Source organism: Pleurodeles waltl, chromosome 1_1, assembly GCF_031143425.1.
Source record: "Pleurodeles waltl isolate 20211129_DDA chromosome 1_1, aPleWal1.hap1.20221129, whole genome shotgun sequence".
NCBI classification, from domain to species: domain Eukaryota; kingdom Metazoa; phylum Chordata; class Amphibia; order Caudata; family Salamandridae; genus Pleurodeles; species Pleurodeles waltl.
The window spans coordinates 682,600,234-682,626,983 of record NC_090436.1 but is presented as its reverse complement, the minus strand read 5'-3'; the positions used below and the strand labels follow the sequence as shown (position 1 = coordinate 682,626,983).

At 43.9% G+C, this 26,750-nt stretch overlaps 1 protein-coding gene across 5 annotated transcripts in view; it reads right to left on the bottom strand.

Annotated features, from left to right (window-relative positions):
* Positions 1-6,234: 6,234 nt before the first annotated feature.
* Positions 6,235-26,750, bottom strand: part of CSNK1G3 (casein kinase 1 gamma 3) — a 479,935-nt gene continuing 459,419 nt past the window's right edge. For all 5 annotated transcript variants that reach the window (XM_069227081.1, XM_069227054.1, XM_069227089.1 and 2 more), the window contains one exon: positions 6,235-8,657. In XM_069227081.1, the coding sequence (XP_069083182.1) occupies positions 8,603-8,657 (55 nt within the window). In that variant the 3' untranslated portion in view covers positions 6,235-8,602. The remainder of the gene's footprint in view (positions 8,658-26,750) is intronic.

The window sequence follows — 26,750 nt, the reverse complement described above, 5'->3', positions numbered from 1 at the left end:
ACATCACTGCAGATTACAACAGGAGCGGTGAGCAGCAATCTCGCTCTTCTTTGTGGCTTAGGGGCAGATTTGGCAGATCTGATAGGCCATTTCTATTTGACTCACAGCGTCAATCCTAACCGGGAGTGTCACGGCGCAGGCAGTTTCTCTGGATCAGCAATAAAAAGAGGGGATTTCTTATTCATTATCACTGGTACACTCCAAACGCCTTAATTAGCTACAACTGGCTGTAGTGGCTACAAGGACTTGGGCCATCTCCTGTTACACTGTGGCAGCTGTTTACTAGGCTTTTGGCTTCTGTCAAGTGGCTTCACTGGGGGGAGGGGAGAGAGATGTTATTATCTGGTGGGTGTTACTCCACAGTGTGATTCCACAGGTTCTGCGTCTATTTTACACTCTTTCATTAAAAGCAATGCCCCTAAAATCAACAGCCAGGGGAGAGGCCTCTCTCAACAGTACCACTTTTGCAAACTACAGCAAGAAAGAGACCCCAGAATGCAAGGGGAATGTCATCACAGTCAGAGGGTGGGGGCTCTGCTGCCGTATCCCCTTTAGTTACTCCAAGAACAAAGGGTTTAATGTCTTCTCCAGGATCTTCGAGCAGCAGCAGCAAACATCAAGGTTAAGAGAGCACTCCAGAAGGCTCTTTGAACCCTGCTTGGACAGCTCGGATAGTGGATCCCCCACCAGCCTCTGTCACCTCTACAATCTCCGCTTGCCAGCAGACTTTGGACCAATACTTTGCCCCTTTACAATCAACGGCTTTCATCATGGGCGGGAGACAGTGTGTAGCACAATTGGCAAGCCTTCTGAGAGTTCTGTAGTGGCTGTAACCAACCCAAGTACTGCTGCATGGGGCTTCTAAGTCCACCGCCACGAGCAGGACAGGTACCTGCTCCGTTTTGAACTGGGTTACAGGAGATGAGATAATCTAATCACACTGGAGGGGCAGCGTTTGAAACAACAAGGCCTGGCGGTCTGATGGAGTGTAGCTAACCAGAGACACTGACATTGGTACCTGCCTTATTTGACCTCTCCAAGGTTTTTTTTTTTTACTTCCTCTGACTTTGGAAGTTTGTCAGATTCTGGTTCCGATCCGGAAGAGCACGATGATAAGGGGTCAATCCGGAAGAACACCTGCAAGGACTCGCGTGTTAGAATTGATTGTCCAAACAGTGGCCCAACTAAGAAGGGGAGATGACCGGGGACACTACTAGCACAACCTCCCACATTGAGGACCTGATTTCGCAAGCATTTGCTCACGGAACATTGGATCTTGTGATGGTGTCTGGGGACGAAATGCTCTGGGAACCTGACAGTACGAAATTTACCCCGACTAACCACTCTCCCCCAGTCGTACAGTTGAATACTGCTCCAATATTGGCTACAATACAGGCCGGCAGTGAGGATAGTGCCTGTGCCTTGCCTTCTGCCGCTATCCGTTCTTTCACCTTTGAGGCTATGACGGACTCTCCAACCGTAGCAGCCATTTATAATCTTCTACAGTAGCATGGAGAAGGATTTTGCAAGGATTCACTTGCACTCAAAACCGCTCATCTAAAGACTCAGGTGGTCCTCAGAAAATTATAAAGGAATATAGACCCTCTTAACTCACTACTTGGTGAAGTCGAAAAGGTGCAGGAAGCCCTTCAAACTGAGGCTGGTACAGTTCGAACACAGATCTCTCAACACCAATGCCAGTTGACCCTGCTTTCATCAAGGGTTGTGGATCTTGAGAACCGTTCTCAGTGGAATAATCCTTTGGTATTGGGAATTTCAGAGGCGACAGAAGGGAATGACCCCCGGGGTTATATAGTTCGTCTTTTCAGGGAGGTTTTTCCTGCCTTGAGAGACTGGAACAAGGATCACATGACTCAAAGAACCCACCACTTCCCATCCCAGCCGCCTCGCTTGGGATCCATCCCCACTACTGATTGTGCCATTGTTTCTTATTTATCACTGGTCTGGAGTCCGGTAACAACATCAAGACTCCAATCAATTCTGGGAGCAGGACTGTTTCTTTGAGGAAGAAAAGCATTTCTTACTGCATTTTTGTTTTTAATGGGGCGTATGCTTTGGAGATTGTTTTTTGCCAAGAGATTTACCTAAAGAGTATATTTCTGCAGGGCTTGTTCAAATATAACTTGGCCTCCCAAATCCTGATGGAATGTTTTTAGGAGTGCATAGAACAATAGGATGTGTAGACTGTAGCGTTGTGTTACAAGCCTAAGCACCACATGCAGTTGTTATGCTGGTCCGACAAAGGCATTATCTGGTGGCATCTTCAATAACGTTTACACCCGGAGATCTCTGGAAGAGACATTTGACCTAGACACTTTCAAAGTGATGAGGAATTTCACTGATGAAGCCCCAAGACAGCTCCAGATTCCACATCGCTGAGGCATGGAAAAAAAGAACTGATGCAGTGCATCTGCTATACTCCGGTGTTGTCACATCTGGCAGGTAAGTCACTGCTGGAGACACATAGGGGGTCATTATGACCCCGGCGGTGAGTGGTAATGTGGCAGCAGTACCGCCAACAGGCTGGCGGTAGCAGCAGCAGGGCCAGAAATGTCAATCTCCAGCCCGGCGGCCACTATAGTACCGCCAGCAGCATTTTGAGCCAGCCTACCACCGAAAACCATGGCGGTGGGCCCTACCATTGACAGGGAATTCCTTCCCTGTCACTGGTAGGTGGCTCACCCACACCCCCAAAAAGCCCCAGACGCCCACCCCCTCCATTCACACTCCCCCCTTCCGATCCTCTCACACCCCCCATACACGCACACACCACACATACAGCCACTCACTCACACTGGCATACATGCATTCATACATGCATCCAGTCATGCTCGCGCACATTTGTACACACATTCACACTGACATGCAGACACACACTCACATTACCATTCTTACACGTATTCACAGACGGGCATACACCCACGCAAACACTACATACACAGACGCATTCACGCACACACACACACATTTATGCACACAACCCCGCACACAACCCCACACACACACACTAGCCCACACCCCCTCCCCTGTCGGAAGCCCAACTTACCTTCTTCCAGGTGGTCTTCCGGCAGAGAACAGGAAGGGGCGCTGCTACCGCCAGCAGCACCCACCAGCAGAACACTGCTCATGATACGGCTGGCGGCGGTCTACTGGTGTGGTGGTGCTGGTGGTAGCAGCGCCACCTTACCACCATCATACACTATGATCACTGCCGGATTTCCTTCCTTCTTGTGGCGGAAGTCCGGCAGTGCTCATAATATGGCGGGCGGATGGTAGCTGCAGTGACGTTTTTTTTGGCGCCCGTCACCGCCGCAGTAGGCGGTTTTTACCGCCAATGACATAATTAGGGCCATAATGCCATCTGGTGAGCTATTGCTGAAGAAATGTTTTCTGCACCAACCTGGTTCCAGCACGGATATTCATTAATTAATGGATCTACAGGAAAATGTATTTATCTGACCCTGTAGTTCGACGATTCAAATACCTCCTTCGAAGATTTAGTCACTCGACTTTGAATTAGTAAGAGGAAGGGCTGAGCAAGCCTTTTTTAATGACAACAGACTACTAAATATTGTAATTTTCCCCAAGACTGATCAGATTCTTTGAAACTGATTTCATTTTGGGGTGCATTTCCTTTAGTTTTCAAGAGATAAAATGTAATAATTTATTGGCCTCCACAGATGTCACTACTTCCCTTCAGTGACATTTCTCAGTGGCCTGTATCTTCCCACCAGCCACTTACTGAACACATTCTGGCCTGTTTGAACATAATTTCCAAGAGGTTTCTAAAATCCTAAAAATACATTGCGCGCTGATGTTATGTTAGGGAATCTGGCACTTGTAAAGAATGTAATTACACAAGTCTGGCATTCTAGCATGCTAAATGTCCAGAGCATGTAGATGTGTGTATGGTTGGAGAGGTGAGTACTTGCAGTATGATCTTTGTAGGAAAAGTTGGGGAGGTTTTGACACATGGTCTGGTGGCTTTGCAGCAAACTTGCTGCTGGTGTGTATGAAATATCTCACTTTACACAGCCTTTACTCTACATACCTAATAGCAGGGCAGTAACATAGTCAAACAGCAAATCCATTCTCATTTAGGTGGTGGTATGGCCCGAGAGAATGAAGTAGTTTAATTCTATATGTGTCTATGTGATCCAACCATACACCCTAAAAGTCGCAACCGACAGACTTCGGAGTAAAGAATCCATGCAGTCCACCCAAAAAAACAAAGTGCAATTCACAGGAAATCTATGGACAGTTTTGTCAAAGGTATAAGTAGTCCACCCAAAGGTGCTGAATATGCAACCCAATCTAAACTAGAGAGACCTCAGTAAAGGCCCCAGGCAGTCCACCCAGAAGAGTTGAATGTGCAACCCAAAAGATATCCAGTCACACCAAAGACAGTTCAATTTGAAAGAAGGATGATTCAAATATACTCTTTCATGTCGAATACAAAGATCAACTCAAATGCATGCTTTGATTACAACTGCATAAGACAAGTTATCTTTACATTAGATGCACAAATGCAGTAAGTGCAGAGTGGAACACCACTGAGTATGCGAGGAACCACAAAGGTCCGAATCAAATACAGATGTAGTTAATACTCAAGCAAAACATGTTTCTTCCTCAAGTACCTATCCAAATAGAACAAGCAGTTGCAATGCAATCGGTCCCGCATTTGCTTGAGTGAGAGCTATTAGCGTTGTAAACTCCTAACTGGACTTTTCTTGCCACATAAATTGAAAACGAAAAGTAATACAGTTTCACATAAGCAAGCCGATTCAAAGCGCTGTGGCATTGGCGTTAATCAGCACACAAAAGGAAAAAGAAGTTAGCTCGCAGTCAAACGTATTGGCAAAAGTGCAATTAGCCATGTAACGGGTGATGTCCAAGGGGGTAACTAAACCGCCCCAAGGAGGGACAAATGTAAAGCATTTATCAACGAAAATAAAGGATTTTTGAAGGGAAAGCTCATGAACAAGTGGTAGTGATGAACGTGCGGTGGGCGTGGTTAAAACCTCAGATACATAAGAACATGTTGGAAAAGCAGCGCGTGCGCGCTAATATGCTCAGCCTAAATAAGAAAGCAACAATTTTAAGGCCTCCAACACTTCTGGCTTGCTTTCGATTTGACCCATTCTCACATGAGCAGACTGAAGAATAAGCTCTATACACTTTACATCTTAGGGGAGAAAAGTGGACCTTGAAAGGCTGCACTCTTCAAAACACCATTTTTGTAAAGATCATATCCATTACAGCAGTTGGCCAAAGGTTTATTATGTTCCAGAAACGGATATAGTATAGCCTACTAAATGATGAATTTAAAAACTCCTTTTACCTCAAACATTAACATGATAAATGGTGACTGTTCTTGTAATTTCACTATGTTGTAATGCAGTAATAATTATCCAGTGTGATTTCTTTTTTATATCCAAAATACATACAACAGCAAAGCAAATTTAAAAAACGCACAAGCCTTCACAGAGGGGCAATGAATAATTCAGAGTTCTTCTTCGTTATCTTGATGTACACTAACACAGACTAGTATAAATAATATGGTACGACAGGTATGAACAGAAACAACTTTAAGATACCTGTAAATACAGTGTAATTATCCGTCAAAATTGAATTACAAAGAACAAATGGTCATATCTACTATGCATAGATCTTTCTAGCAAGCAATTATTTTGTTCTTTCTTTGCTCATTACTCAATGTAAAGCCCACTTCTGAAGAGCTGAATACAATTTTTAATGGTCTTACAAACAAAGCAAGAACTCAAGCGATCTATATGTGTTAAGATAATTACTATGAAATACACAAATATGTTTAGTCCTAGGCGAGGACCTCTTATGGGTGTGAATTAAAAAAAGTGTCAAAGAAGTGATTGCTATGATGCCAGTAAATGTAAACTTGCCAACTCCATTAGATCTTGATAGACAATGTAGTAGTAGCCCATTGATTCCATTTTTTTAAGTTGTCCTAACTAATGACATCAGTAAGGTCAGATACAGAAGTATGGAATGGAATGTTATTCTCAGGCTTATACTAAGTACACTGTTGGAAACACTGCAAATGAATAGATGTCCACTTTACGGTCCCATGCTCTTAGAATGAAAATGAAGCAATCACTTACAGTCCAGCTATCATCAAAGATAAATAACTTGAAGCACTATCAAGTTGTACACAGACACAAGGAAAAGGAAAAAATACAAGTTAAAAAAAACTACCTTTATTATTTATTTTTCTTTAGTTACATACTTTTAACCAAGGGGTGTTTTCATTATTCAGACATTCAGGCAAGGCTGACTTAATTAGTATAGATAGGGAAAAGCATATAAATGCACAACAGTTTTGGGCTTAACCCGACCATACCTGCGTTACTTACTATTGACCAGTTTGTGCTGCCAAGAAAAATAACAAACATCTCTTCCTAGGCATTAGAAGATAGCACTTGAAAATATTGCTAAATAGCAAATGTCTACCAACTGGTCTGCAGCAAATAAAGGGTTTTCGCATATTTTAAAATCTTCAAGTCCATAATTTTTCACTACTATACACACGCATTTATGTGTGATAATTTCAGATCTTATAAACACTGTACAGGGCAAAAAAATAAATTCCTAAAGGAGAATGTAACTTAACGTTTGCATCAAACAAATACAGATACTGTATGTATTCACAAATATTATAAAGCAACAAAATTTGGTCAAATACGTCAAGAACGAAGTGGTTTCACATTTGAATGATCATAGTTAACTTTCCACCTTTTCCATTTTACCCCTCGAAAAATCAGTACGTCTTTCATTTCGCTTAAGACATCGTAATTAATAAATGGGCAGAACGGAAACCGCTGGCCCACAAGACAGTAAATAGTACTGAGGACTGAAACTAGTCTTTAAAGAACAATGTAAAAATACCATTTAATTAACAAAGACTGAAAAAACAACCACAAGATCACAGTTTTGCGTGTTTTATGCACTCTTATAGTCCATCGACTTAATCCACTGCACTCTTGGTTGTTTACAAAAAATAAATTACAAAATACAAATAAAATCCCTGTAAATGCACTAATGAACGCAAAGGTGTGCATTTATTTGTTTTCAGTACGCATTTTTCAACTTTTTTCAAAAACCAGACTTCAGAAATAAATAAGTTAGCCACTAGGTGTGTGCGAAGAAGAAAAAAAGAAATTTAAGTTAGTTCCAGGAGGCACTCCGACAGAACGTTTACGAAGTCATTAGTGTTTTGGTCAACTTAATCAGTAGAGCTTGTCTCCTGTCAGAATCCTCCAAAAGAATAACCAGGAACGACTAGACAGAACCACACTTCTGTCATTATGGCGCCAAACGAAGCAGATTCGAATCAAGGAATGGACTGCCTCTTCCTCTTAATTGGTTTGTTCTTGTTCTTAATGCAGGCACTTCAAAAGTTTTTTTGGAGGGGTAGGGAGATAGGGATAGGGCAGGGTAGGGAACAGTGTGGCTTGATGCACCCTTTCAATAACTCACAATTTTTGCAATTATTTACTGAAAGGTGTGAATGTTCCACAGCCACATTAGAACTCTGGAAACTACCAGCAATCTACTGAAGAAATCAAAACGCAGCATAACTTGACCTGCTTCCCTCATTCGTCACGAAAAGCAGAGCACTGTAAGGCATAAATAAAAACCACACTGTGATCTAGTATCCACTTTTTCATGATAATGGATGAGAATGCCAGTAAGCAGCAGGAGTTATACGCTTCAATACCAAATTTGTTTCAACCATATTAATATTTCTTATGCGAGCTGCACACTGGTGTACTCTGTGTAGTGTTTGATATCGCATATATTCTTGCTTTGTTTTCAAATTAATTTAATGTACACAATTAAACTGTTCCCAGGAAGCACAATATACACTACATAGACTTGTTTTCTTATTTCTTTCTAAGGACACTGCCATAACTTCTACCCTAGACTTTGGTGTGTAGAGCAATGATAGAAGATATTTCGATAGTACACTGAAAGCTGATGCTGTCCATATCAAAGCAGGCCTAACATGCAGTCGTTTCTGCGGAACTCTTTTAAGGCTTTCCACTCTAAGCCTGTAACTATCATTACATTATGGGAAACACTGCTAACGTTTCATAACCGCAGTATCAACTTCAATACTGACAATTTAAGGGACTGTCAAACAACATATGACTTGTCACTTTAAGAGCATGGTTACTTAAGTTTTTCTTCAGAGCTGCCCACTCAGAGCACAGTAGGGAGGAGACACCCGCAGTTTATGATTTAACAGCCATGTAACACTGCTAAATACTTTGATATTTGGCTGACCGAGTGATTTTCAGTAATAAACTTTAATTGGTCCATCTACTGATGGTGCGAGACACTCCTATTTTAACAAAAACTTAAAGCTTAAAAAATGGCTGAAGGAAATAAGATACGAACGTAAGAGAAGCAAACCAATGCAAGGAGCGTGACGTCTTTTCATGAGGACGCCCATAAATGTTTGTGGTCACTGCAGAGATGATAATTATCACACGACGGCAGATGAACAAGTAAGTAATTCCCTATAATCTGCCCCTTTCCAGAGTCATTTATGGCGCTGAATGGTTTTCCTTTTCCTTCGCTTGAAAAAGCAGCAACACCTGCAGGGAAAGACAGGAAATATCAGTGACTATTAAAACTTTTTGAAAAAGAGCATTTTGAAATATTACTCACTGTAAACTCTAAGAACAGGAAATGCTACACTTTTGAACAACCGCAGGAGTTCAGTTGGTTATCAAATGAACAACATACCTACCACAAAAGCTGCATTTCTACAAAAGCCCTAAAGATGTTATGGTGAAAAAACACGAGTGACAAAACATGCGCTAGCTGAGGAATTGTAAAGAAGAAAATGGCTTAAAGAAAAATACAGACATAAACGACCCCAATAAGGAATTAAGCATTTGGACTTCTTGACTGTTTAGTGTGCTCATGAGAATTGTTTTTACCTACAACTCACATCTCGCAAGACAAAGGCAATTTTCCATTTAAATGACTAAATTGCTCTCCAGGATTACCCCTTGCACACCAGTTTTCCTAACCATAACCTTTACACGGCCCTATTGCTAAATCTGAACTCTCTTCAAAATACATCTAAAATGTACAAAACTTAAAACTCATGAATCCCATTCTTGGGACCTATCTGCGTTAGCTTTGCTGTGCAACTTACTGCACTGCATTACTGGACTTAATTAGGCAACACAGCTGTAATCTGGGATACTATTAAGGGACAGATACCTAGAAACACTGCTTGAGGCCTCACTTCATCTAGATAATCAGTGTGATAAATAACTAGGTGTAGGATCCCACAGTTTGTCTTAAAAGAGCGCTGCTGGCACTGTTGAATGCTTATGCTGCTGAGTACAAAATCTGCTTAGTTTTGATTGAACAGCATGGTTCTTTCTTCCACCACACCACACTACTTCTTGCTTCTCTTTATCTAACGTTTCCATGCTCTTTCTCATACAGCACAGCTTTTTCCACTTGTCACTATTTTTCACTTTTCTCCTTTTACTCCCCTTTATTGCATTTCTCTCTTAATCCTGGTCAATGTCACTTGATGAGAACTAAGGCCCTCATTAAGAGTATAGCGGGCAGCAGAGGCCGCCCGCCAAACTCATACCACCATCAGGCCATCTGTGCATCCAGAACACCGTCGGCCCTATTAGGAGTTCACTGCAGGGACGGCGGGCGGAAACAGAGTTTCCGCATGCCGGCCATGTGGTGAACAGGGCCTTAACATGGACGCCGGCTCGTAATCAAACCAGCGCCAATGTGGTGGTGTGGCGGGTTCAGGAGCACCCGTTGCGCTTTCCACTGCCTGTAATTTGGGGAGTGGAAAGCTCGGAGGGGCTGTCTATGGGGGCCACTGCACTGCCCATTCCAAGTGCAAGTACGGGGCGACCGCCAAGCAAAGGCTGGCGGAAAGGGACTCATAAACCCCCAGGGAAGAGCTGCAAGCAGTGCTGCCCTGGAGGATTACAACCGTCGAGACCGCCAGGCTGTTGACTGGCAGCAACCTGGCAGTGTCGGCGGTCCGACTGTGGCGCTTTCGCCATGGTCGTAATGTCATGGTTGGACTGCCACTTTGGCAACGGTCTGACTGTGACCCTGGACTGGTCTGGTGACCGTCAGAGTCATAATGAGGCCCTAAGTCTTGCCCTCTAAAAGTCGGTGCCCATCACCTGCAACCATCAGATAAAAATAAGGACAGAGTGCAGCTATACAACTGTTTCCATTCATCATCAAGCAGGGGAAGCTGGGAAAGCTTCTTTGCCTTGATCACATGTAATAAATGACTGTCCGCTACAGCAGGTCAAGCAGTTGAAAGTCTAATAAAGGTACCCAAGGTCATACTGGCCTCAACGGCAATCAAGCAGTGCCCGACAGGTGGCTAGTCTCACAAGTTAGTGTGTGCACTGTTTTTTTGCCTGTCTGGGACTGTTTTATGGTCTGCTGGGCTAGTTACTGTTGAAACAAACATTGCCCCCAGAAAGCTCAAATCTATGCAGTCTTCCAAACCTTGTAAAATACTTATACAGTGTGTCTTTAAAATTTTAAAATTACCCCAGATTGCAAACATCGGCTACTTTTTTTGCCTTCTATATCACTAACTGGAGCCCTTTTTATTTTAGAGCCCGGATCTATTTTCTGTCCAAGTCTGACCCTGATAGACCCAACATAACAGACTATGAGCTATACACACCACCTTGGAGAAGTATTTCAGGCAACTAATGCCTCAAAGATCGTGGTAAACCAATGACATAATGGTCTCTGATTGGTCACATTAATCTGACTCACAATCTAATTTTGGATTATAACCTTGATATGTTAAATATTCAGCCTTCCGAAGTACTGAATATTCTGACAATGTAATTGCATTTGTATAGCAGTTCAAATTACTGAGGCATAAGACCATAATTCAGGGTGGAAAGCACTGTGCTCATTAGGAGTGTTGTGGACGGAAGCGTGAGTCTTTCATGTGGGCTACTTGGGTAGCGTGTGATACGAGGCACTAGGCCAAAAAAGCTGCACTTACTGTGTATGTTTGTGACAGCAACTATATGCGCATATGAGGTGAATAGCATAGGAGCTAGAACAGTTAATTAAATACTAGTGAGTGTATTTGTTTTGTGCATGTATTGCAGAAACTACTCTGACAATGTCACTGTAAGCATGTAGCCATGTCAATGGCTGGGTGCAGAAAAAAAGTGTCACGAACTATGGTCATGCACACTGTATCTACCATCTGTGGGGATACCTGTCTCATATAGTTGCTTTAGGTGGGATTTGATATTTCCATTATGATCAAGTTTAGTGTTTGCTTTGGAATATGCCCTATGTGGCAGATGAGCAGTAGTGCATTAGACAGCATCCTAGATGAATTGGTATTATATAACCTGTATCATATGTGATCTGCTAAGTGAATGTTGGAGTGAAGAGAAAAGGTATTATATGGGCCAAGAAAGTGTGCTTATCGGTGCCAAAGAAGGACCTCGTAATTACAGCAATAAAGCAGATTACTTTGCAGTTGATGCCTGGTGTGTCACCTAAATAATCTAGGCGAAAGAACAGTTAATATTATGAATCATATTCACAAATCAGAAGGCCCATTTACAAGACTACAAGTGGATTTTTTTGAGGTGCCAAATTGTAATGGTCTGTGGTATGTCTTAGTAATTATCTGCTTGTTTTCGAAATAGGATGAAGCACTTCCCATAAGGAGAGCATATAGTCTTACAGCAGTCAAATTGTTTTTTGTGGGAGTTGATACACCAATTTGGCCTTCCAACTTCTACTTGAGACTGATCATGGGGCTCATTTTAAAAATGAGGTCTTGCAAATAATTCATACAGCACTTGTAATCAACCAGAGGTTTCATTGTAGCTATCTTCCTCAATCTTCTTGTGCTACAGAGAGAGTGAATAGAACTGTCAACAGGCCACAATCTGTGCTTCAACTGGCTTGAAGTGGCCTGATGCTCTTCATCTTGTTTTGATGAGCATGATAAGTACTGCTAACAAAAAGACTGATTTTTCGCCACGTGAGATTATCACGGGTCGAAGGATGAGGCTTGCATAAGTACCGTCAGTTGTACTACTTTCAATAACCGATGGCATTGTGCTAGTTTACAGCAAGGACCTGGCTGATATGGTTACATTTGTCTCTAGTCAGGAGAACGTGGCAACAAAGGAATCCAAAGATACTGTGTGCCATAGATTGAGCCCTGGGTACTGGATAGTATTCCGAAAGCACATTTGCAAAGGCTGTCTGGATGACCGTTGGAAGGGCCCATAACAAGTAATCCTGATGATGAACACTGCAGGGAAATATGCAGGTGTGCCTCAATGGATCCTCGCTGCTCACACAAAGTGAGATTCGCTAAAGCAGTGGATAATTCAACTGGTCCAGAGACAAGCACACAGACTTGAGTACAATGTTAAGGTCAAAGCCCAGCTCAGGTTTGCAGCAGAATCTAGAGGGGGGTGAAGAAATGTACAATTTAAAAAAATGTTGAAACTGATGAAGACAATGAGCAAAAGCGAGCTGAAGGGGTAAAGTTACGAGTCAGTGAGAGCTCAGACGAAGAACCTGAAATTCCTCAGGAGTAAAGGTTGTGAGAAACTGAAGAGAACAGATAACTGCATTGGAACAGATGAAGAAAGAGGAGGAATTTACATTTCCAGGTTTATATCCTAGATTGAGAATACAGCAGGAAATCAGAGGCGTGTTGTCTATGGTGATGCATACTTCTCCAAAAGAAGGTAAGGCAGAGTTAGTAGGAGAGAGGGTGTGTGATTGAACTTACAAAGTTAGTAGAAATTATTTGGTTGGAGGAGAATCTATCTTGATTCTATTTATTATGTCTGTAAGATAATTGCTTATTTCAGTTTGCTGAGAAGCTGGGTTGGTTCGTGTTACTTAGCCTTGGTGTTTCCTAGAATTTATCATTAGGATGAATTAAATGAAGAAGATAGTTTGAGAAAAGTGAGGCACAGTTTTGGACAATTAGTTTTAGATAGATTAGGTGCCATTATTACTTCTGAAGGATTGGTGGTCGATTTAAGACAGTAAGTATAGAAACGGTTGCTATTCAAGCTATGGTGATGGAAGATTGTCTTGATTTAGATATTCTCCCGGCGAAAGTGGGTGGATTTTGTAAAGTGATAAAAGCTAAGAGATGCTTTACATATATAAGAGATACTAGAAGAGTTATTGATTCTTGTATTACTAATTTAACTAATCTTTCACATGAGATTAGTTTTTTTGAGTAACCTGGCTTGTGGGAAACTGTAGGTTCTTGGTTTAGTGGGCTAGAAAAGAGTTTTGGAAAGGATGGATAGTGGCTGGGTAATGTAGAAGGTCGCACTTCACAGGCTAAATTAACCCCCATAATAATCATAATGATTTGAACAATTATTCTGTTTATTTTGCTAACTTTTTCTATGTGTATTATTAGTAGATATAGAAATAAAGGTAAGAGTGAAAACAGCAGAAAAAGATGGATGGAAATGGAATTGGAAAGTTTCAAGGATCATGTTTACAACCAGTTAAAATTGGTAGAGGAAACTTTGAGAAAGAAGCCAAAGATGATGAAACCTACTAAGTGATGGCTGATTAATAAAGTTTAATAATAGGCTTAAATGATTATAAAAAAAAAAAAAAAAAGGAAGGTAGGTCGGGAAGTGTTTTTTAAGTGTGCAATTTTGGATCACAAACTATATTTGAATACTTAGTGGATATATTTGTAACCAATAAATTGATAATAATGCACTTTAAACAATTCTGCTGTGTTTATTAATAAAGTTTAGGTATGCCACATTTCTGCAGTGACACCATTTTATTAAATTTGATGTTCTTTTTGGTGTTCTGTCCATCTTGATCCTGCTAATTACCCCTTTAAATCAATGTCCTCCTGCATGTCTTCTTTCTTCACAGAACACAGGACATTGTGACACAACTGCTTAATTTCCTTGGACAGCGTATATTAGGAATTAAACTTTCTTAGTGTTCCCAAACTAGCTTTCTGAAGTATACTTCTGCACAGTTCTGATGTAAGATTAGAAAACTAATGTACGAGTCTTGGTTTGACAATGTTTGGCATTGTGTTGTACCTCTCTGGACTATATTGTTGCTGGGGAAGCTAATGGAAGATTTCTTCTGCCTGAGAAATGGGTTAGTGCATAATAATTTTAATGATTATTATGATTCTGATTTGTCCAATACATGTAATTGCTAGTAATGCCATGTTGGATTTGCAGTTTTGGCTTTTACTTATGTGTAAAATGAGTTTAAAAATCCTTAGTGCTGGGAGTAAGCCATGAGACTTTTCCTTTTCCCCTAGAGGTGCTGTAGATGTTCTTTGCAAATCTTACAGTTAGAACTTTGAGACTTTTTCAATTTTCTTACAGGAGTCTGCCCATTTAGAGTGCAATTTCCCCTTGTTTACTAGCAATGCTAACTTTATGATTTTTTGCTGCTTATTGGGACTTTAAATAATTTTGATTTCTGGCTATGTATTCTTTATCTGACTCTTCATAGCATTGCATTCTTATTTTCTGTATTGCCTAGTCTGAGAATTTGTAATACATCTTTTAGTTTTTCATCAGACTAAAGCTCAGTTATTGAGTGGACCCAGTCATAAATTAAATTACTCTGCTATTTTTGGACCTGATGTTGTGACGTCTGTTGTGACAGTGATGACTCTTATTGCTAGACCAAAAGTGCCAGAGACAAGCCACTGGAGGTAAATTTTGGGGTGATCGAAATACTGGGGTACAAGTAAATATTGAGGTTCTGGTCACATAACAGCTCAAGTACAAACAGGTGATTTGTGATAGTTCTTGTTTTCTTGAAAGAGAATTCCAGAGTTTAGCCGCCTGTATAGGGAAGGAGACCCTACTGATGCTTTTTCTTTTGAAAAGAAGGGGTAGTCAGCTGTGGGGTCTGTGTGGACTGGAAAGGCCACTTTAGTAAGTATATTTAGAGTTCCACTCAGCTGAAGGCCTTTTCTTTTCTAGGTCTTTTTTTGCCTGGCATGATGGCTGATGAACAGGTTTTAAAAAGTAATCATCTAGTAATGGGTAGCATATAAAAGACTTATGGGGCTGACAAGATGTGACCAAACACAAATGATGGACGGAATGTGGAACCAATCAAACATTCACCCCCAGTCACAGATCTGGGTTTAATCCATCAATTATTTTGCTCACCATGCCACCCCAGTTAGGACCCAGCCATATGCAAATCAGTCTTGACCCTGTTACCCATGGTAACAGTCCAGCCCGAACTGCCATGCCAGGTCCTCCCTGGACAGGAAACAAGCATCCTGTTTCCTGTCCAGGGGTGAATGTTTGACATTGTTCCACATTCTGTCCATCACTTTTTCTTTTTGCATTTGTCGCCCTAAGTGGGAAGGGTATGCCCAGATGTGGGTCCCGTGCTTCCCATGCCATTGGATTCAAGCTAGTGTGGCTGAAGAGGGGTGATACCCTGAAACTGGTCCCTGGATGCTTGTTTCAAGTCCAGGGAAGATCTGGGCTGGCAGTTCGGGCTGGACTGTTCCCAGCGGGAACAGGGTCAAGACTGATATGGATATGGCTGGGTCCAAACTGGAATGGCAAGGGCAGCAAAAAAAACGATGTATTTAGGCCCAGATCTCTGTACTGAGGTGAATGTTTGACATTGTTCAGCATTCCGTCCATCACTTTTTTTTTTGCTGACAAGATGTGATCAAATTAATGTGAAAAAATCATCTTACTACTGTATTCTGAAAGCTGCATAGCCATCTCAGGATGGTGAGTGCTAATCTTTGGTAAAGTATGTTTGTATAGTCAAGCTATGACGTAACAGAGCAAATGGTTGCCTGAAGCTTCTGTGGGAGTCCTAGATGTTAGAAAGTTTTACTGGGAATACACATATTGTAGAAGGTGCTTCTCTTCACGTGCAGCACAGCTGAGTTGGGGGAGCGGGCTACAGCCCCCAGGGATCCTTCACGCTAGGAGGCAGTTCTACTGGCCACAAAAGGCATTCTCCCGCAGAGCAGGACATGATACTGTATAGCACAGCTGAGTTAGGGGAAGCAGTCTACAGCCCCATGTTTCCTTCCATCAGGAGGTGGTTCTACGGGCCACAAAAGGCGCTGCGATCTCCTGCAGCGTAGGATACGTACGAGATGTGCCTTGGAGCAGTTCGGGCCATGGGTGGGCCCATCCATGTGTGTCAGAGCCCAAAGGAGGCTGGACTGGACACCCCTCTTGAACTGATCAAGGTACCTCTGAGATACTTCTGTTTGATCCGTTCCACCTTTCAGTGCTTAATGTCTGTATCCCCTCACTTGTGCACTTTGCCCTGGTTCGTTGTTATTGCCCATTTGTCCACCGCAATGGGAAAGAAAAAAATTTACCTGGGACCAATCAGCCTGTACCCCTCCAGTGAAGTGCACTTCTATTGACAGAATGCTGAAATGGCCATGGGTGTTATTAACTGAAATAGCTCTCACCGAGAGAAGATTACCGCTGAATATGGGCATGGCACAGATATCCTCTGGCTCAGTGTCTGGTTCACTGTTGAAGCCTAATACACCAGCCCCTGACACTATGGGTGATATTAATATACCTACTTCAGCAATTTGTGAAATTGCTAGTTCTCCATTTACTGTCATTAAGAGAGTGAAGCGGGAACTAGCAGTAAGTAACTCCTAATAAGGTAAACTAGGCAAGTCAAAGTCTGGTCACATGGTCAGCTTCTACTATTTCTCCTCCTCCTCATCACCCTTATTGGCAGGCATTTCGGGGGCTCCAACTTTGAATCAATTTTGCATTGATCACTTTATGAGGGTCTGTCATGCTAAAGTCAAAGAGCTTTTTTACGCCAAACTCCCCTCTCTTATTGACCGACTTAAAGAAACAGAGTCACAACTTGCTACCCTACCAAGGCAGTTTACTCAAAAAGACAATGTCCCACACATCACATTCAGAGATAACTATCAAACGCCTGCCATCTAGCCTTTTCCGTGCAACACATCTATATCCTCCACAACAGGGGTACCCAGAGGGTTAGCAGCTGGTATGAATCATGCAAGTCTGCTAGCCCCTGAGCCTGTGGGTAACTCTTTTTCTTTGCCTCAACCTCCTGCACCAAATGAGATAAGACCAAATCTGAGAGGAAGTGGTTCTTCTGCCAATTTGCATAAGGCGTGGCAACCCTCAAACAAGACATTTTCCACCCTCACCCGGATCTTCATTAATCTCCCTCCTGCTGCCTGCCCTTATGTGGCTATCCTCACTAGGGTTCCCGCTTTGCACAGGAGGCAGGGAGAGAAGTCAGGGGCTACATAACAAAGTGCTAGATTGGCTTGCACGCAATAGAGGGTTTCCTTTTAATTTTGCCAATGATATATTACTGACTCACAGGACTGGATGGCTCGGGCCAGGCCCAGTAGCTTTGGGGGAGGGGAACTGTGTTATTGTAAATTTCAAATCACCATTTTTGGGCGCAAAGCCTCCTGTTTGGGCCTAAGTCGTATTGTGGTGGGAGTAAATATATCTCTGGTTCCATTAGGATACTTCTACAAACCCTGCACTCTGCACCAGCGAAAAGCAATTTTCAGTTGACAACGATGCATAAAGATAACGGCAGTAGCACACAGACCACCACTACTCAAGTCTCGCAACCATCTTTGCGCTTGCTTTAGATCTTCCTTACAGCACAGGGGACCAGGGTCCCATACCTTTAGCAAACTGATAAGTTTCTCTTTTCATCATGGACTGGCTTCAGGAAGGAATTCAAGTACCTTCCCATTCTGATAACCTTTTGTGAGATGGGGCTTTCAAGAGGGGTCCTCTGTTTGATAAGACAAAAAAGTGTATTTCACTGTCCTGAGCTGGAACATTGCTGACCTGAAGGACTACATCAGCAACCCGGCCTGGCTAAATTCCATTGCAAAATATGGCTTCATTGCTTTGCAGGAAACTTGGGACACCTCAACTCCCTCATGTGCTTGATTTGCCTGTTATTCTGATCGTACCATCCCTTCTACACGAGGCTGAGCAAGGATGGTCTGTCCGTATGGGTTAACTTGACTCTGAAAAGTTGAAGTTTTAGTACTGGACACAGGGAGTCCCGCCTTCCACGGTTATTTGACAGTATATTTGCTCACTTTACAAGCTTAATAACTTTTTAAACACATGTGAAACCCTCAGGGCTAGGTCTATGTCCCAGTCTAATTACCTTCTCGGTTAGGATTTCAATGTTAAGTTGGTAGCTAACTTTAAGGTAAGGGGAGGAAATGCTCTGTATCCCTTTATGTGAAACCGGTAGTCAAGGGGAGAAGTTAGGAAGGTATTTAGCAGAACACAACCTTGTGGACCTTGCTGATTCACCTTCTTTGGCCTCTTTTAGAGGACATGGATGGGTTTTGGTTACTTTATTTGCATTAGGACATTTCCCATTGCATTGAATCTCCTCGACAAGTAAATTTCTATCACTCAGCACTCCAAGGATGGCCTTAGCCTTGTATGGCACCTGAATGAACCAGGGGTTACCCTCGCCACACTTTTGCAGTCTCACCTCTAGCCCGTGAGGTGTGTTAAGGCTGCACCCTGGCTGTTGCTTATTATTATTTATGTTAACAAACTGAGTCCCTCTATGATTAATGCCACCGGAGACATTCCGAAAATTGCTCATATACCTGTACTCTCATTACTTGACACAGATGACAATGTACTTCTGGCATGGACACCAGGTGCATTACGCTTGATGGTGGAATCTTCTGGATCTAGTTACAAATTTTGGGAAATCGCATATTATGGCGTGTGCGCCAGGCAGGATAAATATATCTAAATTAAGGGTGAGTGAGCAATCTCTTAGAAGGGTGAGCAACTTTAGCTATTTTGGGGCATTAGTGACTCCACGGGTTCCTGGCAACCGCAAATCAGTTGCTTACCCTCGAAGCTTAGCAGATGGCCTGGAGCACTATTTAATATGCCTCTGTCCGTGAGCAGAGAGACCGTTTCTCCCTTTCGGAACATACATAGTATATATAGTACCCAGTGTTTTTCTGCTGCTTTGTATGGTGCTGGGGATATACTCGCGTCAATCTCCTGCAGATTGAGGAAAATCATATTTGCATGTGGCTCCTCCATCTGCACCTTAAAAGCTCTCACTTCATTATTCACTCAGAGCTAGAACTTCAGCTAGGCCTTCCGCATATATCCGATAATGCTAAATTGTCTCCACTTTTACTCTGGGTCAGTGACTGGGTTAAAACTGAGGCTTGACAGGGATATTATTGTAGACTGCCTCAATTTAGATAAGGGTCTTTCAATCTCCTGGCAGGGTTAAGTTAAAAAAAAATGAACGCATAGAGTTTACCCAAAAATTTTAATGCACTTTCTACTTTAGAAAAGGCTGATAAGGTGAAGTTTAAACTCTGTTGCACAACGAATCAGGTAAAAACTCCATTAGAGATTAATTTATGTTCCTAGCACCATCAGATTTGCACTGTATCTAACTTTAGATCTCAAGCGCTGGGAGCGAACATTGCTCTTTCACTTTAGGGCTGGCACGTGAGGTGGCTTCTGTGCTTCCTGGATGCCTGTGGTCCTCGAAGTAGGTCAGTACCGGCCCACCTATGTGATGGGTTGTCAGAGCAAACATTGATGCACTTTATCCTACTCTCCAAATTTTATAGTCCCTCTTTTAAGTTATTTATTAAGCAGCTCCTAAAACAAACGGGGCTCAGGAAGCAGAAAGATGCGCTGTCTTATCGCCAGCTCCATAGTATCCCGATATTCTTCAGCTCCTAAGTAGCTCCGATGTTCGTTTTAGCATTTGCTCTTTTCTCGAAGAAGCTGTGAGATGCAGGAAATCGATGTAGTGCTAGGTGTCAGGTTGTGCGAGATCCCTTGCAGCCTGAGTGAGCTAATTTTGTACTAACTGAACAGTGACTCAGGCCGTGGGACATGGTTTATGATGAACCAGAACTAGCTGTTGTACCCTTATCTGGTTACCCCATTTTATGCCACCACGTTGTTGGTTTTTGTCATCAGCAATTTGAATGCACTGTCGGTTTTCATGTTGTCTTGAAAGATGCATTTATCTATTTTGTTTATTTTCCTCCGCATGTTTCTTTTTATCATTTATGTATATTTTATGGCTACACTGGTGATGATGATGACTTGTTTTTTAGGGGGAACCAGGCAAAGGTTTAAATTTGGATCAAGTGAAGGTTTTCTGACTCCTGGCAATGCTCCTAGCTACTGGGGTAAGACTGATTACAGTCACAAGCTCTTCCGATCTTCACATGTCAAGATATCTGTCATTATATCGTGGTACTTCTGATTTTAGGATTATGTGTGGGTCATCAGCATTTTTATACCAAATCAAGCTGAAGGTTATAATGAGACTCAGTTGTGGGCATAAGCAGGCTCATCGGAAAGGTAGGAGGACTTCTAGTTAAGGGCACTTCCTGTTATATCAAGTTCCTGTAGCATCTTTAGAAGGGAATATTGGTAAATTGCGACAAATAGGATGGAGGGGGACGAGCATGGCCAGCCAGATGGCAGCATAGATGCTTCTCTGTGAGCTCCCGCTCACCACCAGCAGATCCTGCATAATCCTGCCTCATCCCGGGCCATCTACACCTCCCGACACTCCTCCACTGATTAAAGACACAGTTGGACTCCGACTGGAGCCTTTTGTAGACCTTGCGGCAGTTCTGCGCCCTGTGGGCAGAGTCCTGGTTACTGGTCCCGCTGGGGGGCGGCCCAGTGGAGAGGAAATTATGACAGTGCCTGTTGCGGGCTGCAACAGATTGTGCCCCTGACAAGAGCAACCTCCCTCCTCCCTTTGAATGGCTCCCGCTGCCCTAACTCACCGAGAGTCACTCTGCTGGGTGTCTGCCTCCTCGCACATGGGGCACAATCTCGCTTTGGGGTGTTGATAAGGACGGGGTGCCGTGTCTTGCTGGAGGGGCCTCCTGTGTTGAACGCACCTGGGCCCAGATGCGATACAGTGCTGCCGGACGCCTCTGCAGTCCTGGGCCTTGAGGACATCTGCGGCCACCGGTGCTTCTTAGGAGTGGCCCCAATGCTCACCGTGGCTCCTGACACTAGGCTCGACTCTCCAGCCTCACTGATGCCTCTCTGCTGCCGGTCCATGAGGAGCGAATCGGCAATGGGCCTAACAACCATCACCTGCCTCCCTGGGATAGGGCCTGGAGCCGGCCCACTCGAGCCCAGGTATGTCCCTTTCCTCACGCTTCCTCCTAGCTCCCCTAGCACTGGAACCCCCTGGGAGGGAGGGGGGGAACGAGGTATTCATCGCTAGCTGGCTCCCTGTGCCCCTTTGCCGAAGCCTGCTAGGTTGCTTTGTGTGCCTTCGACTCAGTGAGCTCTGAAACAGACTGTTATTGACCAATCCGTACCAGAAAAGCCTACTGCACAGCAATTGTGGGGATTTGTTTTGAGTACTTCTATTAACCCCTTATGGAATGCAGTGGTGGGACACTTACTACAACATCTCTGCTGCAGGATTTTCTTGGAACTCTATGAACTTTTCCCCACCTTGATCCTAGTCCTCATAGACCACCTATGCTGTGAGGAGCTTCAGGGTGCAGCCCTGACTCCACCGGTCTCAGTGTGGCGTGGTATTGCCAAAATGGTCAAAGAAAAGACCTCCAAGGTGGTGCAGGCGAACAAAATTGTCCACTACCCGCACGCAGTCCAACTCCCTGCTCGGCTGGAGATGGCGAGGCCCCCCAACTCTGGCGGTTTAATTGTAGAACTGGGCAATCCTACTTTCTCCTTGATTGACCTAATGACAGCAGTTCAGGGATCCAAAGCAATCCATAAAATCAAAGCAGTAGCAGTAGATGTCAATTTGCTACGAGCAGAAAGTATAAGACAAGGTGCGCACAATGGAACAAAATATAGATTTGCTTCAGCAGGAGGTTACTCATCTGCGCACTACAGTGTCAGATTTGCAAAAACTAACATCAAGATTGGAGAATTGCGTTGAGGACTCCGAGAATCGTTCCAGGAGGAACAATCTCCGCTTTGTGGGGTTCCCGAAGCGGGCAGAACAGTCTGCTGTACAGTTCCTGGAGGAGTGGATCACCGGTGTCCTCGTGCCCCAAAGACTCTCTAAATTTTTCTTGGTCGAAAGGGCTCACAGGGAGCTGGCCCCCTGCTGAAACTGGGGGCCCTCCCGGAGCACCATCATCACCCGCCTAGTCAATTTTCACTATTGAGATGCCATTCTGCAGCACACCCGAGAGGGGGACAGTTCACTCAATCACAGAAAGCCCACCTCCTTTTTCCCTGATTATACTCAACGGGTGCAGGCACCAAGAAATGGCTGTTAAGAAACACATGTGTGACCTTCACCTGAAGTATAGTCTTCGGGTCCCCGCTAAGCTTTGAGTCCACCACAAAAGGTCCGTCTTATTCTTCTTCAGCCTTACCAAAGCCAATGACTGGCTCGATATTCTTCCTCAGACTCCAGGACAGGTGGTACCCCATTGGACACCTGACACAAGGCGCCAGGGTGCAGGGAGAGACAACACAAACACAAGGAAGGTACTAGATGCCTGGAGAAGATCTTGGTGTGCCCAGCTAGAACACTCTGCTCCATAGATGTGATCCCTGACTCGAGAGAGTCCTTCCAGTGGCGACACAGTGTATAGCAGACTGCCAATGATGGTACAGGCATGGACTAATTTTTGGGGTTCCCTGTTTAACAGTAAGCACTGTATGTGCCTGAGGCTGAGTCCTGATTGTCTGCAAAACTGACTCTCATGCAGCTGAGCTAAATGTGATCGTCCTTGCTGCAAAGATACTCACCTGATCACATAGTCCAGTCTTGAACTTGGTGAGGTAGCTTGCATGGTTAGCACCTTTGTTAAAAATATGTTTATCCTAATGTTTCATTCTGATGACGGGACGCTTTAGGAGAGAGATGTGTGATGAAGGGAGGAAGTTCAAGTGTAGTTGACCTCACCCCCACTCTTGTGTCCATGCCTCTAGCATAGCCACTTCTATTACAATTTCGACACAGTTTTTGATTTGATATAGTTTAAAAAAATTTTTTGTTTGTTTGAGATATGGGGCCGCTACTGCCATTCCCCAACTGCCACTTTGTCGGGTGGGTGGATACAGCAATGCTGCCTATGGGGAGGGGGGGAGTTTGGTATCCAATGTGTTAACTGGACTGTTGATAAAGGATGTTATGTCTTGCTCCTGTGCACCACTGTTAATGCCACTAACTCAGAAATGAAGTCCCACTGGGACACCCAATATTTGGAGGGGGGGGGGGGGGAGGGGGGGGGGAAGAGGTGTCCCTACTCATAAATGGCAGACAACACAATTAAATTTAAATCATGGAAAGTTTGCGGTATCGCCAAATTGGAAAAAATGCTGGAGAGTCTACACCTATGTGTAGTGTTACAAGGTTTCCATCACCTTTCTACAAGAAACCCACATCTGGGGAAACTGGGATACCTCTCTCCAGAGGTGCTGGAGAGGACAGCTTTATGCTACATCTGGCACCGGCTACACCCGAGGTGCTTTAATTTGGGTGGCTCCGGGGGTGCCCTGTCTTTATCAAAATCATATCTGGACAAGGAAGGCCGCTATTTAATCCTAAAAGGTACTTTAGATGGTAAAGAGATTTACCTTGTAAACATATGTTTACTATCCTACCGTAGCCTGAGGCGCCTCTCCATATTTAGTGGCAGATGTTACTTTGGCGGGGGATTGAAGATGTGTTCTAAATGATGCCCTTGACCCCACCCCGCCACGACGTGGCACTAAATCTCACATGACCGGGGCACTTCAAGACTTTATACGTGAACTCCACCTCACTGATGTTTGGATAACAAGATACCCACATGCTAAACAATTCTGCTATACACCAGCGCCTTGATTACTGCCTGGTCTCAGACACTCTGGCCTCCCTAGTCTTCAAAATATCCTACATGCCCACATCCCTGTCAGACCACTCCCCAGCCCTATTAGCACTTGGGAAACAGGCTAGTCACCCTGCAACACTGCTATGGCGACACCGTGCAGAGGTACTCACTGACCTTCCCTTTGCAGCTACCATCACAGATACACTTCCGGGAAAACTGGGGTACCTCGAGCAGTAATGTTACGGATTGGGAGGCGAAAAACACAGTCCTTCAGGGAGACTGCCTTAGGACGACTTTTGAGTCCAACGGCCGATTGAAAGGGATATACAGAAACATGAGCGGACCTTGGGTGACATAGAGAGAGAGAGCACTCCCACTTCATCCAGAGCATATGACTGACTGGACAGAAGTGTGGAAAACCCTTCTAGATGACTGGCGTAGGTTAGAAAAACACACTTTCACTGCACACCAACAGCGATTACATGTGGAGTGGGACAAGACCAGGGTGATCCTAGCTTGCCGGGTGAAACAGGATGCCTCACACACCCGATCCTGCTTTTACATGACAGAGCAGAACGCCCTGTATGCACACAAAAAAGCTCTAGTATGGACTACTTGTTGGAGGTCCCACTCCCTGCCTTTTCTCAGGACCACCGCAATACCTTAGATTGGTCCATTACACAAGAGGAGATTCTCTGGGCTGTTTGGATATTGAAGACAGCTAAGACACCTGGCAATTACGTGCTACCCGCTGAGTTTTACTGTCAATACATAGATATTCTAGCTGATAAACTCTTGGAGGTCTATGAGGAGGCTTTACAAAAGGGCAACCTTCCCCCCCCACCCTCTGGGAAGTTCTTAAAGGGATGATCCACAAACCTGGTAAGGACCCTACCAAGGCCTCAGCAGATAGGCCCATTTCCCTCCTAAATATTGATATTAAAATACTCACTGGTATTCTGGCGGTCTGTCTTCTTCCACATCTTCCTTCTCTCGTACACACGATCAGTTAGGGTTTATACCCAGGAGACACACGCTACATCACCTGCGACGACTCTCACATGTATATCCTGCCGCATGAGGTCAGGATGACGAGTTTGGGCTGGCCCTCTTGCATGTCGAGCAGACGTTTGACTCCCTGGACTGGACATACCGCTAGCAGGTCCTAAAGAAAGTTGGACTAGGGACCAAATTCATACAATGGTTCCATCTTCTATACACGCACCCTTGTGCCAGGGTGTGCTCAGGGTGTCTGGCTTGATCAATTTGCATTGGGGTACCCGGCAGGGATGGCCCCTGCTGCCACTCCTATTACTGACTGCGATAGAACCTCTGGCCACCAGGCTCCAAGCAACAATGGGACCCTGGGGGATTCCTATAAGGGAGAGTCACATGTAGTCTCCCTTTATACAGACAACGCCCTAATATACATACTTCTGCAGGTGATGCAGGAGTTTGGGGAAATCTCTTGGCTTTGGATTAACCCCTCCAAGTCCTCACTCTATCAGATGGGCTCCCTGGTGGGCACTTCTTTGGAGAATCTCCCATCAGTGGGTCTCCCCTTGTAACTTCAAGATGTTTGATATCTGGGGATTTGCCTGGCGCCTACAGAGGAGGCCTTTCTGGAACTTAACATTGGGAGGATGGTCCAGGACCTCCAGGCCTCTGTACGTTTCTGGAGGGACCTGCCTCTTTCCCTAATGGGGAAATGATCTATTTATGAAATTATATTTCTGCTTAGATGATTATATACCACTACAGGGTACATTCTTCACTGATACTTCAAGATGCTTGATAGTCTCTTAATCGATCTTCTGTGGGCGGGCAAACGTAAACGCCTATGCCTCACTACACTGAAAGAGATCATGGACTCACTGGGGATCGAGGTTCCTTCTCTGGAGCTCCATTATATGGCAGCCCACCTACAACATGCTATCTCATGGCTAGACTTAGAGGACTCCTGGGAAAAAATCTTCCTGAGGGGTTCCCATGTGGAAGGGAGGAGGTGGATGTGGTAGCAAGTAAACTGTTCAGAGCAGGTGGGAAGGACAGTGGTAGAACAACAGCCACACAGGGCTGTAATGAGGAAGAAGGGGCCTGGACTTGGACAATGGATGGCAAGAAGGAGGAAGGCAGGAGCTGCCATTAGTTACTATTAGGGCACGAGTTAGAGTTACTTGAAATAACTAACAGCTGAATTTCTATGGTTTTGTGTGTGTAAAATCTGAACCTAAATATAACGTCCCTGGAACCTTTTTTTTTTTTTTTTTTTTTAGTGAATATAAATAAATTCACTAAATAAAACAAAGGTTACAGGGACGCTATAGTTGGGAAACAGAATTTTTAAAAAAAACTTCAAAATCACTTAATAAAAACAAAGATTACTGAAATTCAGCAGTTATAGTTTCCCGAGCTAACTATAACTTACGCCCCAGCAATGCACTGCCTATGACCTCACATATTACATCACTCATGACATAGTCAGTGACATCACTCATGACATACGTGCACATATATAGAGACGATTTGATAGATCCAGTTGCCAGTGTGTAGTTATATGTGTCAGAGTTACCTAAGGAAGGGCGTTTTTGTTGTTGTTCTGTAGAGTGGGTGTGATAATAGATTATCTAGGTCAGTACTGCAATTGCCACATGAATGTGTCAACTCTGTCATTACTGCCCATTGTCCTGTCCCTCAATCAAATCAGATGTCTGGTGTGGAGTGTGTGCTGCGGAACTATGCAGGTAAGTATGGACTGTGAGAATAGACTAGACTCTAAGGA